This window comes from Mus caroli, unplaced genomic scaffold (genome assembly GCF_978045245.1).
Source record: "Mus caroli unplaced genomic scaffold, Mus_caroli_1 scaffold_17, whole genome shotgun sequence".
NCBI lineage: Eukaryota > Metazoa > Chordata > Mammalia > Rodentia > Muridae > Mus > Mus caroli.
Window position 1 is genome coordinate 84,461,882 of NW_028227272.1, and position 18,371 is coordinate 84,480,252.

The following is an 18,371-nucleotide window of genomic DNA, read 5'->3' on the forward strand; positions in this document are numbered from 1 at the left end:
AGGGATAGTCCCTGAAGACACGTGCATATGTGCACGTGAGATATACCATTTGTTTCTGTTACTCTTACATTCTTTCTGACCCCTCGTCTTCAGTGTTCCCTGAACCTTAAAACAGGTAGTGTACATTTTCTTCTTGTGAATTTTTCCATTTTTTTGCCCCCTCCCATGAATAATGACAATTTCTGGCATTCTTGTATACATTTCTATTTAAACTCCTGTAGTCTTTTTTTTTTCTTTTTTTGGGGGCAGTTCTGCAACGTTATTTGACATTCATCAGGTTAGTTCTCATCCATGTTGACCGTCTGTAGATTTTTGAATGCGGTAACAGGCAGTAAGTTACCAATGTGTAGACTTTTTTGGTGAATCCTTGTCCTCATTACGTTTTCTGGACAAACATACTTGGATGTGATATGGAACATTCCTTATTCCCTTGGCCAAGATGGCTTTATTGAGCCTGGTGTCAGTGCGCACATCTGGAGTCCCCACTTCCTTCATGGTGAATTTCCAAATTTCTTTGAGTGCCCAAGGAGCACACTTCTTGAAGCCCACTCCATGGATGCACTTGTGAATGTTGATGGTGTATTCTCCGGTCACCGCCTTGCTGATGGCAGAAGCCATCTTCTTGCCACCCTTCTTTGCGGGAGCCATTCTGCTGGGCCCAAGTTGGAAAGGAAGGGTGCAAGGAATTGTGGGAAGGAAAACCAACTCCTGTAATCTTCATAATGATAAAGTATCCCCCACTTTGTACCTGGGAAAAATCGAAGCATAGATTGTTTGATTGAATTAACTGAAGTTCTAGGAGAAGAACCAGACTGGGACCTAGACAGCCAGATTCTTAGATTCTTAAGTGGTGTGTGCTGGCAATGACTTCAGCAAGAGAAACAGGGACCGTGCGATGGTGGTTATGGCTGTGTTCCAATGAAGTTTTATATACACAGAGAACAGCCTGGGTTGAACTCATAGGTCACAGTTTTCCACCTCCCGTCTTTCTTTCCTCAAGTCAGAACATCGAGTGGACGTCGCCATCTTCTTTTAGTAAAGTTCATAAAAGAGAAACCTCCGGGAAGGGAAGTTCAGTGGTTCTTACCCTCCTTCTAACCTTGAGCTTCAGGAAAACAACCATCTTAAGCTGGTCACTCTACTAACTGAAACCTCAAGTGAACTTGCATTCGTAAAAACAATCCTTAGTCTCTTCCCGAGTGAAAGGTGGTGACAAGATAGGATCAGAAATTCTTAAATAATAGTAATAATAAAAAATCTATTCAACCTGGGGGCGGGGGAGGGAACATGTTTATTGCTTAAGACCAGGCTCGCTCAGATGACCTAGTTTGGTTCCCAGGACCTGCAAGGCATCTCACAACTGCCTGTAATTCCAGCTCCAGGAGATCCAGTGCCTATTCTGACCTACAAGGGCTCCTCCACACACGTAGTACGCGTAGAAACACCCAGGCACATAAAATAACATTTCAAGAATCCATATGATTTTGCACATCATCTAAAAGGATAAACGCAAAGCCAGCGGGGGCAGTGCCTTACGTTTGCTCCCGATCCTTGAAACTTGTGTGGAGTTTCCCTTGTGTTACTGTGACCAACCAAAAAGAAGCAGGAAGAGGCCCTGGGTACTCGAAGCTTGACTGTGGTCGGCGGCAGGAGGAGAGGCTGGCCTGAAGTTGACCTTATGAGGTAGTGACCATGTTTCCTAAGCAACCGAGCAAGTCAGAGGAAGCACTGCTCTAGAAAACACAGTTCATAAAATTCTTGTATTGTATTGAGAAATTTATATCACCAAATTATGATAATAGTCTAAACTACGAGCCTATCCTAAATCAGAAACAAACTCATATGTGAACATACTATGGCCCCCTAGTTCTGGGCTGGTGTGGAACCTACTTTGTAGACAAGACCGGAGCTGAGCTCACAGAGGTCTTCTTGACTTTGCTTCCTAAGTGCTGGGATTAAAGGCACACGCAAGATGTCCAGCTGAAAGTCCCCCCCACTTTTTTTATTAAAAAAAAAAACTCCCCCATAACAATGTTCTAATTTGTGTCTGGAGTGTTTCCCAAGGCCCATGTATTCTGAGCTTGACCCCCAGCTGGGCACTTGGGAGACTGTTGAATTTTCTCCCTTTGCTTCATTCCATGAAGGAGAACACAGCCTTCTCCCCCAAGTGCTCCGGCAATGATGTACTGTCCTGCCACAGGCGCCATCCGATGGGCTCAAGTGACCATGGATGGGAGCTCCTGACACCATGACACAAAATAAGCCCTTCCCCTTTTCATTTTCTATCTCAAATGTCTTGTTATGGCAATGAAAAGCTTACTAACACAAGCAGTGAAAAATACTTACTGCTGAAGAGAATAAAACAAACAAACAAACAAACAAACAAACAAACAAAAAAGTGGGTATTGGTACCACTGAGAAACATACAGTTGATGTGTTAATATTTTCATGTGCACATACATCCTTTCCGGATTGAATTTCTCTCTCTCTATTTTTGCATTCCTAAAGTGCCATCTGGGTTATTTTGGGTTTCAGTTGTGGGACTTGACTTCATTTGTGTTTCCTATTGGTTGCTTGAATGTGTTTTGAGTAACCAGCCCATACGTGCACCATCATTCCTAAGGTGACAGAAGAGTTATTAAGGTTGGAAACCTTTCAATTTATAGCATCAGGCTCAAACAGAGCGTATTTAGACTATCTAAGTAAGAAAAATGAGACATTTTTTAATTTATGCTTTACTCAGTGTTGTCAAATTATCCTTTGTTGAAGTCTTTTCCACCGTAGCATCTGGCAGACCTCTCTCTCTCTCTCTCTCTCTCTCTCTCTCTCTCTCTCTCTCTCTCTCTCTCTCTCTCTCTCTCTGTCATCTTTGATCTTGGAAGAGGCAGCCGTGAGTGTTATAGCCCATGTCCTGGGAAGTCTCCAGGATTCCTGACATGACTCTGGGATACAGAGATGTTGCCTCTGTCGGGTAAGTGATCACAGAAGGAGATGAGTCCCATGTATTTAGTATGAACTGTCACTTTAAGAAAGGTCTGTTTTTCATCCCTAGCTCCAGATGCTAGCAGTTACTGATAACTGTAGTAACATCAGTGTCACCCTCAGCCCCTCTCAAGGCAAGCCTAGGGGCCTGATGTGGGAGTCCCTAAAGATATGATATTGCCTTCCTTTTCATTGTTTTGGCAAAGGACTTAAGAAAGTAAACTTGTAAGTCTGAAAGATTAATTTGGTCTCTCATGGCTTCAAAGGCTACACTTGGTCCCATTGCCTTTGGGCCCGTGGTGAGGCAATTTATCATGGAGCACGTGATATAAGAAAACTGTACCCATCAATACATCCGGAGAGCAAAGAAAGAGTAAGAGGAGGGGCTGGACACTAATATCTTTAAGGGCATACCTCCAATCACCTAAGTGGGACCCCCTCGCCCCAAAGTTTCCATCACTTCAAAGTCATGCTGTGGACAGCTGAGCAAGCCTTCCATGCATAGGCCTTTGGACGGCATTTAAAATGCAAGACGTAATTACTGACTTGCATTCATCCCATACATGATGCACTACTTTGACTTCTTTGAGGCTGAACGTATCACCCAGGATTGTCATGTGAACCTGGAACAGGCCTGCCATTGATGGATCACATGATAAGAATATGTTTGGTTTAGTAAGAAATGATCAAATTGTATTCTAAGGTTCTTTTATCCTTCTGTATTCCCACTAGAAGTGAGGGAGAGCTAGCATTCTTCTCCATATGTACTTCATCGCTTGTGTTAGGATAAGAGCCCTGGGAACGGGTGCCAGGCAACGCCCCATTATTTCTGTCTGCGGCTCTCTACTGACTTGAAAGCCGACCATCTTTCCATAGGTTTACTCGCTATCTGTTTACCTTTGCTGAAAAAGTGTCTGTTTAGAACTCTCGACCGCTCCCCCTTCCTCCTCCTCACTCCCCGACTGGACTGTTTCCCCTCTGTCCAGTTTTAAGTTTTCTTCCCATATTTTGGATTCCCCTGTGCATTTCGCAAATATCTCCTTTCAGTATGTGGCTTTGTCTTTGCATTCTCTTAACGTTATTTATGCTTAACTCTTTAACCTTAACGTCACGGTTCAGTTATTTTTAAATACCCAAGGCATCCAAGTTTAACGACTGTGAAGAGAGGTCGGAGGGATCCCGATGTTCCCAGTTGACCACTGACCCCTTTGGTGAGCGAATGCCTTTGTAGAGCGGATCAAGCCATCAAGCTCAGGACCAGCTCAACCTCAAACCTCACCTTCTTAATGGGATCATCACTGCTACGTTCCAAGAGGCAGCCAGTGGCCTGTCCAAGTTGGCTGGCTCTAGCTGAGCTGACATTTTTGCTGACTAGAGTCATGCTATCTTTGCCAGTTCGCTGGAATAGACGCAGACACGGATTGGGTCACCACGAAGACATTCCTGTCTTGTGAAGCAAGTCTGTTTGTATTTTAGGTTTGCCAGGACTAATGAATTAAAACATTTGGACGCTCTACAGCTTGCTGTTTATCAATGCTTCTGACAGGAGGAGGGATTTTCTTTTGCTCTTGCTTTTTCTAGAAACATGACAACATCTTGGCTGTCAGAGTGGCAAGGAAAGGAGAGAGGGGCTATGCGAGGAAGCGGAACAGGGAGGTCCCGTGGGATGGGACACTGGGGTCCGGGGCAGAGCAGGTAGTGTGCAGCCTGGGCAGCTGTCTCTGCTCCTCAGAGTGTCGGTGGCTGCTATGCAGCAGGTGCAGACTGCTCTCTCGCTGAGTCTTGACTCCACAAACTCAACGACTGGCCAAGGCAGTGGCTGGCCCTGGATTACACAAGCGCAGACTCTCAACTAAGTGAGGTAAGGCAGCAGGTGTGAAACCCAGCTAACCGCTCTGAGCACAGGCAACTTAACTGAGGCTCCGTTACAGTGGCCGGAGAAGGACCCAGCAGCCACTTTCCCCGGGGAGGTGCGATGGAAAGGCAAGTTGTGGATGCTGTGTGGCACTCAAAATCTACCGGATCTGGTCATCACCCTTTCTGAAACAGACAGACAGACAGACAGACAGACATTTTCTGTTGTCTTGCTCTTAGCTGTGTTGATCGATTTCATTCCTCTAGCTGGAAGCCAGAGCAGAGGCCTGTTTAGTAAACCCAAGGGACAGATTTCCGTCTCCTGTGCTTCATTTGTTGATGCAGGAAAGTGGAAAGGGATGTATGCACCTGAAGAGGCGCGAGCTTCCCATCCCTAGAAGTCACCCTCAGGCAGACTGTGCACTGTAGGTCTCCCAGAAGTAAGACTTTCCCTCTCGGCTACAACTCTCGGAGCTTCTGCTTGTTTTGTTCAACTTGAGACCATCTGTGCTCTTTCTTCAGAAACAGGTGGTTAAGAGAATACCGATACCAAGTGGAAGAAACTACACACAAATGTGCCAGAGGGTTGTTGTTTTTTTTTTTTTTTTTTTTGAAAAGCAAGAAGTCCCGTGTTAAGTCATAGCCATTTCAGGATTCTGTCCTTTTGTAACATAAAGTTACGTTGTTGTGGTGTGTAGAATGTCCAGGGCTCAGAGCTATTGTGAGGATTATCTTGGGTGCAACAGAATTCTAAGTGGCGCATAAACATTTGTTGTGCTTTTAAGCTTTACTGGATGGCTAACAGAAGCCTGTTTTCTTTCAGGATGGAACCTAAGATGGTTCACAATGTATGTACATCTGAATGCACATATACAAATGTAGGCCTTGAACTTGCCCACACAAGTAATTGTAAAAACAAACCCCAGTGTTCTGGATACTATTTTTAGACACAGAAAAGCTATGGGAAAGAGAGAAAAAAAAAAAAAAAAAAAAAAAAAAAACCTGACCATGAGAAAATATTCTGCTACCGCGGTTCCCAGGACCCTGCCAAGGATGGCTAAAGACATTATTTATATTTTGCCATTTTTGGAGACATTTTCCTTAAAATATCATGCAGGTTTTTTTTTTGGGTTTCTGCCTACATGAGATGAATAGGAAGGAGAGAGTTTAGAAGAGGCATGACCAAAAATAGAAATGTTAATATAGGATGTTTTCCACGTATTGTCTCTAAGTTTATTAACTAAATAATAATAATTTAATAAATAGAGCCACACACTCATGGGATGCCTTTGGGTGTTTGTTTGTTTAAAGGAGGGCTTCATGTAGCTCAAGCTGGCTTTGAACTCACGATTTAGTAAATATTACCTTGGATCAGCTGATCTTCTTGCTCCCTTCCATACATGCTGGTAATTATAGCTGTGCGTCCTACGGCCAAGTTTTGTTTTGGGTTCTAGCCTGCTGTTAAGAGGTGAAACCTTGGGCATAAGTGTTTGATAGATTTCTAGGCCATCAGATAGTTAAGAATGTAATTTTCATACTACAAATATAATGTGGTGTAAAATGGTTTGGGTTTACTTTAAATGATATTCATCCTTCACTACCTCCCAAACGAAACATTGTATTTAATTTAGGCTTTGTGTGTATGAGTGCTTGCATGTCTGCACGACCGTTCAGGTGTGCACATGCACATGGAAGCCACAAGCCAACCTTTGGAGTTATGCCTCTGGTTTGATCTTCCTTGTTCGTTGAGGCCAGGTCTTTCACTAGTTAATGGGGCTTGCTGCCAGTTAGGCCAGGCTAGTTGTCCCAGGGGCCTCAGAGATCCACTTGACTCTATCTCTCCATTACTGAGGTCACAAGCTCATACTGCCATGCCCCCAGATTTTTACAGGAGAATTGAACTCAGATCCTTCTGCTTGCATGGCAAGCATATTACCGGCTGGGCTCTCTCCCCAACCCCTAGGCATGGAAAAGCAGCTTAGTCTGGGGCCATCTGACAGTCTACTAAGACTGTATCATTTTAATATTGTCCCCAATTAAAAATAATAGGCGACCCTCAAAACCAAAATTCAACTGATCAATGAAATGCAATATTGAAACTATGAAATAGGAAATTTTAAACCATGTCTCATTCATTCTGAATGTCTGTTACCAAAGTAATTTTTTTTTTGCAGAAGAGAAAAAAAAAACTTAAAATGGACCGGGTATGTACTTACAATGTGGGGAAAGGCAACTTACTAAATCTCCCTTCTTTTTCCTGAGAGTCTCTGGAGTGTCGGGGTGTGATGCTGGGTAAACTGACTATGGCTATCTCGTGTCCTTGCAGCTGGAAGACCCAGGAGAAGGCCGGGCCTCAGGTGCCCACATGATCAGCACAGCCCGGGTACCTGCAGATAAGCCAGTTCGAATCGCATTTAGCCTCAATGATGCCCCAGGTACACTTGGCTTCAGGGGAGAGGGCTGCCTCCGACACTTGCCGAATCTTCATCCTATTTGTGATTCCATGGAGAATGTTCAAAATTGCGTGTTTGCATGACCTGACGAGAAGATGTATGATACCCCACCACACAGTTAGATATTCCAGAAGTACTTCTAGAAGTTTCTTCCCCCTCGCCACCAAAACTAATTTGGTTGTTTTAACTCTTCCTTCCTCCCTCCCTCCCTGCCTCCCTCCCTCCCTCCCTCCCTCCCTCCCTCCCTCCCTCCCTTCCTTCCTTCCTTCCTTCCTTCCTTCCTTCCTTCCTTCCTTCCTTCCTTCCTTTCTTCCTCCTTTTCCCATTCTACCTTTCCTTCAGGATAAGAGTCACAGAGTCATAACAGCTTCTAAGGATAGCAGACGATGTCATTGTTAAAATGACCCGAGGAAGTATTTCTTAAGAGCTGGCAGTTGGTTAGATAATATAAAAATATCACTGGCACCATTCCAGCCACCCGTGTGTAAGGTTGGAGTCTCACTGGTGTTCCCACACTTCCGGCTAAACAAACAGACTTCACCAGGAGTGATGAATGGTGCAGGTGAGGAGGGGCCTCTCTAAATAGTAAGGTCTGAGATGAGCCTGCCGTATTTAGAGTCTTTTGTCATAGCTCCTCTCAGTGACCTCTTAACACGCATATGGAATTGCACCACCCTTGATCAAGGGGCCCAAGAGGTGGGAGGTCACAGTGGCTGTGAATGGAAGATCTGCTCTATGAGCTCTGAGACTAATGTCACCTGTTAAAATCACAGGCTCATGCATGACCATTTAACACTCAGGTCTTTTGAGAAATGAGTCTCGTTTTCTCTGTTTTTCCCTCTCTCCTTCCCTGGAGTGTCCACATAGGAGTGATGTTTTACAAATTAATGATTCAGGGCTGGGGTGATAGCTTAGCCAGTAAAATACTGTCCATGCAGACACAAAGACCTAAGCTCAGTTTCCTAGAAGCCTTAGACAAAAGCTGGGCGTGTGGGTGCACACTTGTAAATCCAGTACTGGGGAGATAGAAGTGGAAGGATCCTTGGACTTTGTCCCTGCCTACCCAGGGGGTCCCAGGATAGTAAGAGACCTGTCTCAAAGAACAAGGTGTGTGGCACTTGAAAAATGCCACCAAGGTTGTCTTCTGGCCCCTACATGAATGCTGACACACACACACACACACACACACACACACACACACACACGATTGATATGTGAAAAGTGGCATAATCATTCCAAAAGAATATAAAGTAAGGAATTTGGCTCTAGAAATTCTGGTGTGACGTACCCAGATGCTATATGCTGGGTGATTACATAGCTATCTGTCTACCCTAAAGCCTTCCAGACTGTAGTCACAGTGCAGAATGTTCTGGAGTATGGAGAGGTGAAAACTCGACTCTTCATTATATATTTTTGACTCTAATCCCATGGCCTTTTTCAATGTACTCTCTCTCCCACTCAAGTGTTATTCTGTAAGACACTGGTGAGAAGAAACAGCTGCACTAGGAAGAACCACACCGACATAGAAATTCTGATTCTCCGTGCAGGAGGAACTCCTCTGTGTTCTTTGTTCAAGTTTAAATGACCATATAACATAGGCATGAGCATTCCATACCTACTGGGTGGAATTCTGAGGCCGGAGACCACATTGTTAGGTAAATAATGGAGTTTATGATCCAACCTCGGGACCTTAGAAGTCCAGATCCCTTCATTATGTCCTGCTACTTCTCTAAAAAGTACAAGAAAACCTTCCTGCTTTTAAGACTTCAGAGCTCCAACATTTCAAGGAATGGCCTATATGCAACAAGTAGACCTCAAGACACACCGCGTGCAAGTGCATAATCCAAGAAGAAAGGCGATGTCTAATTTACCTTCTTCTGTGCACGTCCCATAGGCACAGAACGTGCCCCATTTATAATAAACAGAGATACAAGTGAAAATTTTAGTCTAGGATACTTGATTTACTCAAGTAAAGTTATTACATAATTTTGTACAAGACAAAGAAATGCACCATATCAGAAAAGAGTCATAGAGATATGAGTCTCCTCTTTGGGCTGGAAGGATTGAGTTTTCTTTGAAGTCCAAATGTATACCAAGATTTGCTTGGCACTGTCTCTGAGTTGTCAGGACCCTGGCTGAGAGTTTTTGAGCATTTTAAATCAATGCGTTTACATTTACTTTCAGTCTCTTTTGTTTCTCTTTTCAATGTTTTCCAAATGTCCACTTTGGAAATTCGTGTTTCTTAACAGCTGTGTTTGGAATAGGTTACACTTTAAGTAACCCTTACCTTCTTCTTCCACAAAAGGATGCATAGGAAGGCTTATAAAGACTCTACCATGATTAAATATTTCAGCTTTATGATCGACGTGTCTCAGTTTGTCCAGGAAGGCTATCTGCTGATAGACTCTAAGGCAGTGGGTAGTTCTCATTGTTTCTCAACCTAGCCTGAGAGCATCCATCAAGAACACATGCTTAGAAAAACAAAAGCCAAAGGACATGAACTTGTGAGGAAGATGGGTTGGGGGAACTAGGGGAACTCAGAGGGAAGTAATGGGGGGGGGTGGATGTGCTCTAAGTACACTGTGTAAATGTGCATGTTTATCAAAGAACATGTTAACAACATGTTAAGAAAAAAGAACATGTGCATTAAGATCCTACCCCTATATATACCGACCTTATAGACTTGCTACTTTTCTGTGAGGACAAAGGAAGCCCTCTTACATGTTTGTGCATGTTATATATTAAATGTGCAACATTTCAAGCATCGGTCAGAGCCGAGGACTTGAAAAATTTCCATGCACACAAAGTTGTTAGTTCACCAAAAGATGCTTTGCAGCTAGTTGGGACACTCCCTTCAAATTCTTGACTAAGGAGTGTGTGGCGCGTCCCACAGGCACACAGATAACATTTGTCATCATGCAAGCTATACATGCCTTTTGCATTCCATGGTGTCCATCCTGTGGACCACATATTTAGGAAAACAAAACAAAACAAAACAAAACAAAACAAAACAAAACAAAACAAAGGGAAATATCCTGCACTTTCATAGCAAGTGGGTAAAGGACCATGGCCTTTTGAGGAGTTATTAATTCTACACTGTTAGATATAGTATGGATGAATACGCAGAGTGAAAAGGAAAGGAAGAACTCTTTCCTTGTGAATGTTGATGATATATTTGTTTCTCTTTTTGAGGATCATTTATTCTTTGGCAATTTTACACATGTATAAAATTTATCTTGGTCATATCTACTCATTTCTATTATTTTGTTTATTTACATGTGTATGTGCTAACCTGAGATTAGAAGTGGGTACTGCATCTCTTAGAGCCAGAATGACAGGCATTTTCGGGATACAGTGTAGCAGGAGAGCTGGGATTAGAACTCTGGTCCTCAGGATTGCACAGCAAGAGTTCTTAACTAGTGATTCACCTCTCCAGCACCCATGAACTCATCTCTTGTAGGACTCATATAGTTACTATTCCAGGAGTTTTAGGATGTTTTGGTATACACTCCTGAGATATTTACTCTAGATGTTTAGGGGTTTGGCGTTAAGGGTAATTTGGGACTTATCTTCATAGTGTGCTCTGAGGTCAGGTAGGCTATTCAGCCTTGTTGAAATTCGGTTTTTCTTGAGTTGCATATGGAAGGAAGAATGAAATACCACCTTATAGGTGAAGCATTTAGCCAAGTACTTGACCCAAATTAAATATTCAAGTTGTCCCCATAATTATGGTAACTGATGGAGGAGTATTAAGACAAATATAAATGACTGGGGCACACGTGCTCTGTGGACATTCCACACTGCTTCTCGATGCCAAGAGATACTTCACAGTGTAGCTGCCTGCTGTTGTTTGGGGATTAGAAATCCAGTGAGTGACTAGTGCTGTTGCCTCTCTCAGAAACTGGCTTTTCTTGTCTTCTATGTCTCCAGCCTTTTGCCAAGGCTATCAGGATGCACAGAGGGTGGGGGTGAAGACATGATGCACACAATGAGGCAAGACATGAACTACCCCCCTAAAACCTTAAAACTCTGAGATTTGCGTATTAGTCCATACTATCTGGAGAAATTGGCAAAGCCTTTGGAAGGAGCTGCCAATAAAACTGGGCTGAGAGGTAGATTATAGAAAGGTGCCATCTCTAGGTATAAAGTATGTATTTTAGCAATTTCTCTTCAACTGGGGGCAGGGACCTGCAGCATCTTACAAGCAACTATGGGAATTCCCATGTAATTTGGGAATCCATTAAATCAAGTCCCCAATCCAATACGCTCAATATTATTTCCAAACCAGGAATTCCCAAATGTTAACAACCTAAACGAAGTCTTCTGATGAATTAGTTTCCACAATAATAAATATGCTGAGAAAAAAATAGGAATTCCCCTACCTTGAATTATGGTGAACCACAGGCTCTGGTCTAATGGGAGAGAATTTAGAATTGGACAGATGTTAGGATTTCGTTTAACTACCTGAGAATTTTGTTTATCTTCATCTGGGTTACAAGGGTGGCAAATGCTCACAAAAATATAGACTTTGTATTCATCTCTCTGTCCCACTCTCGATTCAAGAGTATTAGCATCGGCCTAGGCTGGTAGCTCTTAACATTTTATGTTTAAAAATTAAGTTGTTGGGATTTTCACATTAGGGTACAAATTAACCACGCAGGGGTTAGTCTACAAATCCAGGAGCCATTCTGTCAGAGTCGTTAAAATATTTTGTTTTTATCTCAAAAACCCATGTGTTCTGTCTAGAACACATTCTAGTGGGGATTCTGTAGAATAGCTGAAGCAGCTACCATGGCATGCACTCTAATGGTGCAGTGACCTTTCTGTCCAAGGGCACGTGGCTATCAGACGGACTGACTTAGGTGACATGTCCCTCGCCATTGTCTCCTTCTATGAACAGTTCCTACTTTGCATATTATTTCTTCCTCTCTCAGGAAGGGAGAGAATATTATCCCTCCCTGTCTCCCAGAGCCTAGATGTTTCTGGTACTCTCTCCTCTCTAGACTTTTAATATTTTTTCTCCAGAAAGATGCTTGGAAGTCTTTCTATGTCTAACATAAGTGGATGCTGAGGATTATTTTTAAATCTCTCGTCTGTTCTGTTGCTTGATCGCTCGCTTTACCTATCTATTTAATAGAAAGTAAAAGTTAAAGTTCTTCGAGAATTCTGGATGCCTGACAGACCCAGCAAGAAAAGGGGCACCATGGCAGCCATTTTTAACTTTAGAGACTCACAACACATTTATGAAATCAATAATATAATAATACTACAGCCTTTTGGAGTTCATTGTTATTAGTGAAAATTCCTTGGGATGCAATCAGTTTTTATTTTTATTTTGGTTGGAATCTGTTGCTTAAATTTTCAAAGAAAGGCTATACAGGAAGTAAGTGTTTATGGAGTATGTAGACATTTATAATTGTGTTATCCCGCCTCAGTTTCATACTGCTAATAACCCCACAGGGAGATGTCATAACCATTTCTGCAAATGTCTCCTGAAGGGAACTAAATAGCCTGCTTCACATGAGCAATTAGTAAATAGGGAGGGCTTCAAAACCAGGTCCTGGGTATTTCTGTATCAGTATCCAGCTAGAAGTAGGGCTCATTCAATGAGAGGAATCCATGAGTGGGCGCATGGTGGTGCGGACCTATAGAACTCAAGAGACAGAAGCAGGAGGGTTTCCACAAGTTCCAGGAAAGCTTACATTATATAATAAAGATCCTGACTGTTTTTTAAAACTTGTTTCTGACAACAAATAGCTGCCCAGTAGTCAGAGGGAGAATGAGAGGTTATTTTTAATATGTTGTTAGAGATTAAAGGGGAAATGTATTTGGTGGGGCGCTGAGTCACGAGTGTTCTTTTCCGGAGGTTTTTGAGGCTCTTGGTTCCAGACCCCTCTCCAACACCAAATTCTGCAGATGCTCAAGCCCTCTCTATAAAATGGCATCATGTTTACACGGCCTGTGTACATCCTCCTGTGTTTTGTCTCCAGATAACTTAACCGAATACAGTGTGAAGGCTGTGTAAACACCTGCCATCTTTCGTTACTTCAGAAATAACAAGGAAAGCAGCCGATGTATGTCACTGCAGACCTAATTCTTTTCCTGCAACATTTTCAGTCTATGATTGGCTGAACGTACAGGTGTAGAGGGCCAGCTGTGTGTGACATGCTGTGCTCGATGCCAGCTGTGTGTGACATGCTGTGCTCGATGCCTTTGGAAGACAAGAGTACCAATGAGCTGAGTAAGTCAAAACGTTCTGAGAGAAAAACAGAGAGATGATGGAGTCAGCAAAAGGACAGGGAATAGAAGGAGGGGAATAGAAGAGTGCTCCTAAAAGAAAACCAAATCTGTAAGCTGCATCAAGTCCTTCTCTGCAGAGAAAGAGTGTTAACATAGTCACAAGAGGTGGCACTGATCAAGGTCACCAGGCATTTGTTAATGATAAAGAACCAGCAGTGAACGGAAGCCCTCCTGGCTTTCTCTCTTCACCACGTCAGTCTCCAACCCCACCCACCTCTCTGGCTGCACTTCAGCTCCGTGGTTCTGAACATCCAACACATAAGACAGAATTCACACGTAACATTGAGAAATCAGGAAGCAAGCCGGGCGTGGTGGCGCACGCCTTTAATCCCAGCACTCGGGAGGCAGAGGCAGGCGGATTTCTGAGTTCGAGGCCAGCTTGGTCTACAAAGTGAGTTCCAGGACAGCCAGGGCTACACAGAGAAACCCTGTCTCGAAAAAAAAAAAAAAAAGAGAAATCAGGAAGCAAAGCTTTAACATGTGTTTTTATGTAGCATAAAACTGTGATGTTCTAACAAGAGCTGAGTTATCTAGAAAAAAATTTGTTAAAGTGGTTGATGATGATGATGCTGTCTTAGAAATATCTGGCCCATGTTTATTTTAAATAAAACTACTTAAATTTTTGAGTTCAGATTTCCAGGTAACGTTTCATGAAGGAAGTGTTTGCTTTGGTGAGGAAATGGAGGAATGACACTTCTTTAATTCAGGGTTAGATGGAGAAAGTAAATCATAAGACTTGAGGGTGCTGGCCTCACTTGGGAAACCCCTCCACCATAGGGGGCATTCGAGTGAGACTGTCCCCAACCACTGCACCCATGCACACATCCACCTGCCTCATCTCCACACAGTGGTTGGGTTTTTATAGTAAGAAGAAACAGAAGAGAAACTCAAGTATATTTAAGAGTGCATCCCTGTTAATGATTATTTCTTAGACCTGAAACTTCAGGCTGAGTGACTGACATGTGTGTGTTTCCTCGTTAATAATAAGCCTCTGAAACACGTCACTCTGCCCATTGCAGAAAGAAAACGGAGCCTTAAAGAAATTATAGCGGTTACTCACATTCACATCCACCACAAAGGTAGATCTACAGTTCACATGCCGTCTGTGCTGCTGATGTTCCCTGGCTGTTACACTAGGCAGTTACGAGCTCTCACTAGGCAACCGTTTCCAGGAAAGGTTGTGTACCACCCTCAGATCAGGAGCTTCAGATAGACTACTTGCTTATGGAGTGTCACTTTGTCCTTGGTGGCTTTCAGAACATCCTCCAGGTCACCAGCACTCAGAGGTCATGCTGGAGGTCATTCCATCTCCATACTGCCCGGGCGTGGGGTGTGGTGGGGTGGTGCACAGCAAAAGACACAAATGGAGGACCTTTTACTCAAATATGAAGACACTGAGTCAAAGCACTAAAGCAGGTGTGGCTCATCTGGTCTTATGACTCTTGGTGACCGCACAGGTCACAGGTATATGAAGCCATCAGGGTGCAGAAAAATAGTGGGTTTTGTTAGTTTTTGTGAGACAGCCAGGTATGGTGGCACAGGGTTTTAATCCCAGCACTTGGGAGGCAGAGGGCAGGAGGATCCCTGTGTTTGAGGCCAGCCTGGTCTACATAGAGTGACCCAGAAACAAAAACAAAAACAAAAACAAAAAAATACAAAACTAACAAACAGAAAAAGCTACCACCACCAACAACAAAAAACCAGAAAGACAGATCCTTTTTATGACCCTGGATATCCTGGATCTCACTATGTAGACCAGGATAGCCTCAAGCACAGAAAGCAACTTGCCTCTTCAAAGGTGCCACCACGCCCAGCACTTTGTATTTTTGAGATTTTTGTTTCATGTATATGGGTATTTTTGCCTTCATGTATATTTGTGCACTGTGTGTATGCTGTATGCCAGAGAAGATCAGGAGAAGGTGTTGGGTCTCTTGGAAGTAGGGTTACATGTGTTTGAGAACCACTACGTATGCGCCAGGAACTAAATCCTGGCCCTCTGCAAAAGCAGCCAGTGCTCTTAACCACTGAGCCATCTCTCCAGTCCCATGCCTTTCTTTTTGATGTATGTGTATAGTATGTTGTGTGTGTTGTGTTACTGTTGTTGTTGTGTGTGGTGTGTGTATATGAATGTTAATTTAGGTGTGTGCAAAAATGTGTGTGGGTGTGTATGTATGTGTATGAGTGTGAAGTTCAGGGGTAGATAGACAGCAAGTATCTTTCTCTACTACTGTCTACCTTTGTTCTTTCAGGCAAGGGTTTCTCACTCAACCTGAACTTCACTAATTCCCATGTGCCAAAGTTGTAGGCATGGGCCACACTGTCTAGCCCTTTACCTGGGTTCTTAGATCCTTGGGCCGGCGTGTCATCTAAGGTATGGTTTGCACTATTCCAGAATTGGTTCTGGTTTATGAAATGCAACTCTGGGAAATCATTGACTGGGAGGTGAACAGCACACTGGGACAGTGGAAAGAGCCCCGGGCCGGGAGATAGATACCTCATCTCACAAGGCCGTTTGTTAGTCACGGCATTTTAGAGGGCTCTTTCTCCTTCTTATAACTTGGTCCTTATTCTGCTCTCAATGGACTGGACCAAATGCTCAGCCATGTCCTCTCATTCAGCATCCTGCCATGACTCAGATGGAACAGGTAATTCCTAGGTACCAGTGAGGCTTTAGCTTCCAGTCTCTGCTCATCTTGTTTGTCTGTTTCATGGAAAAACATAGATAAGACGGTTTAAGGAAGTCTGCAAACACAATGCCCTTGAAAGCCAACCAACAGCTGCCCTACCAATGCTGAAAGGAGCCCATCATAAAATGTGCTGTGGAGTGTCTAGGCAGCTGGAATACCAACAGGAAACTTCTATCTTAAGTTGTGTCATGTCACACATGACTTAGTCATGTCACAGCTGCCAAACAGGCAGTGAACATCTGCTTATTCATTCCCCCCCCCCTCTCCTTTATAACTCTTTCCTTCGTATATTTTATTCTTGCGGAGAGATAGCTCAGTGGTTAAGAGCACTGCCTGCTCTACCAGAGGACCTGGGTTCAACTCCCAGTATCCACATTGGTGGTTCACAGCCATCTATAATACCAGTCTCAGGGGATCAGATGGCCTCTTCTGGCTTCTGTGGGCACCAGGTGTGCATATGGTACAGGCACATACATGAAGGTAAAATACCCTTACACAAAATAGGCAAACGTGTCTAAAATACTTTTTAAAGGGAAAAAGAAATTCCTTAGGATGCACTTTAGTTGGTCTTTCTGTTAGGTTGTGCTGGGGATAAGGACAGACTCTTGTGCGCGCTAATGAGTACTCTGCCACTGAGATTCAGCTCTGCCTTTGTCTGGTTTATGAAGTTCACAGAGCATTCATTTTATTTTATCAACCTATTAAAACCCAGGCTAAACTGACTTTCCAGTTCAGCATGGCCTCTGAGTCCTTACTGTGCCCATGATAGACAATAAATATCTGGCAGTTAAATCATAATAAAAATGCAGCTATTCTGGAATCTTGTCCCATTATAAATGTGCCTAGTAACTGCTTCTATTAGAAAAAAAATAACAAATATGCCTAGGGATTTCTTGGTATAGCTACTGTACAGTTTTCTGTGTGCTTCTGAACTGTCATAATAAACTTGACCACTCTCAGGGGCTCTGATCCATTACGATGGTGGAAGTATTACAAAGATTTGGCCAAATGTTTGCGGAGCAGCTGTCTAGTGGCCTGCCTGAGTCACTTTCCGTCTTTCCTCTCGGCCCAATCCCGTGATTCATCATTCTGCTTTTAGAATATTTGCCTATTTTAAAAACCAGTCAAAGAAGGCAGCCACTGTTTAAAAGTAAACACCCCTCGCACCAACACGGGGTAGCTTTGTAAGCAGCTTCTCAAACGCTGAAATTTCTGGCAAGCCAGGCTGCCAGCTAAAGCAGATGGCGTGGAGCGGGAGATGCCTGTTGGCTTTCGGAGCTGGTAGACTCCTTGCATCTGTCTTTGGTTTTCTTGTTTCCGCTGCTATTTCCTGCTCTGGTTAATCCAGCTCGATCCATTCTAAAACAAAGGTCTTGCTTGCTTTCTGCTTGTCTGTAAAACATCCATTATGTCGATTAGATTTCCCTTTTAGTCAAAGAGGTCCAATCGCAAGCCTTCCTTTATCCGCAAATCATAGTCACATGAGTTCCAACGTGGCGTATGAAGGCATTGATCTCTAGGTCATGGTGGACGTTTGCTGGTCACAGGATGGAGCAGTTTATGGATAATTACCCTCCACTCTTCTTAAAACAAAGCAAGGAGTGTGACCGCATGGTGGGCAGGATGGCTCAAATGTCAGGAAGCCCGGAGCTTCCTTCTAGGTATCTTCCGAAATTCTATCAAGCCCTGTCTGTGTTTGAACTTCACGGAAGTGGTTTCTCCTTCCAAGTGACTCCTCATGTATGCTCATCAGGGTTGGGATGCCAAAATAGAGCATGTTTCTATTTTCTGTGCCAAATCATTCTGGTCTTGGCCCCGATGAGATAAAAAAAATCCCAATGTCTAGGCTTTGGAAACTGTACTGAGGTGAATTAGAATGGATTGAAGACCCAAATCAGTCTTTTAAACTTTATAACGGAAGGTATCTCTGCAATGTGTCAGTTGCGATCATTTCAGCCAGTCTCTTGGCCAAAGATGATGTCGATTGAGAAAGCCACAGTAACTGACTGGAATTTGCTGTTCCTTATTCTGATAGGGAGGGAACATCTAAGGGGCTTTAACCCTCCATGAAGACCGTGTTTAGGATGATTAGTGA

General features: G+C 43.3%; 1 protein-coding gene and 1 pseudogene across 1 annotated transcript in view; one reads left to right on the forward strand and one right to left on the reverse strand.

Moving 5' to 3' along the window:
* Positions 1-278: 278 nt before the first annotated feature.
* Positions 279-648, reverse strand: LOC110311903 (large ribosomal subunit protein eL31 pseudogene; annotated as a pseudogene).
* Positions 649-4,608: 3,960 nt separating this feature from the next.
* Map3k7cl (MAP3K7 C-terminal like) overlaps positions 4,609-18,371 on the forward strand; it is a 38,203-nt gene continuing 24,440 nt past the window's right edge. The window contains exons 1-2 of the mRNA XM_021185486.2: positions 4,609-4,843; positions 7,163-7,271. Coding sequence (XP_021041145.1) covers positions 7,202-7,271 — 70 coding nt within the window. The 5' untranslated portion in view covers positions 4,609-4,843; positions 7,163-7,201. The remainder of the gene's footprint in view (positions 4,844-7,162; positions 7,272-18,371) is intronic.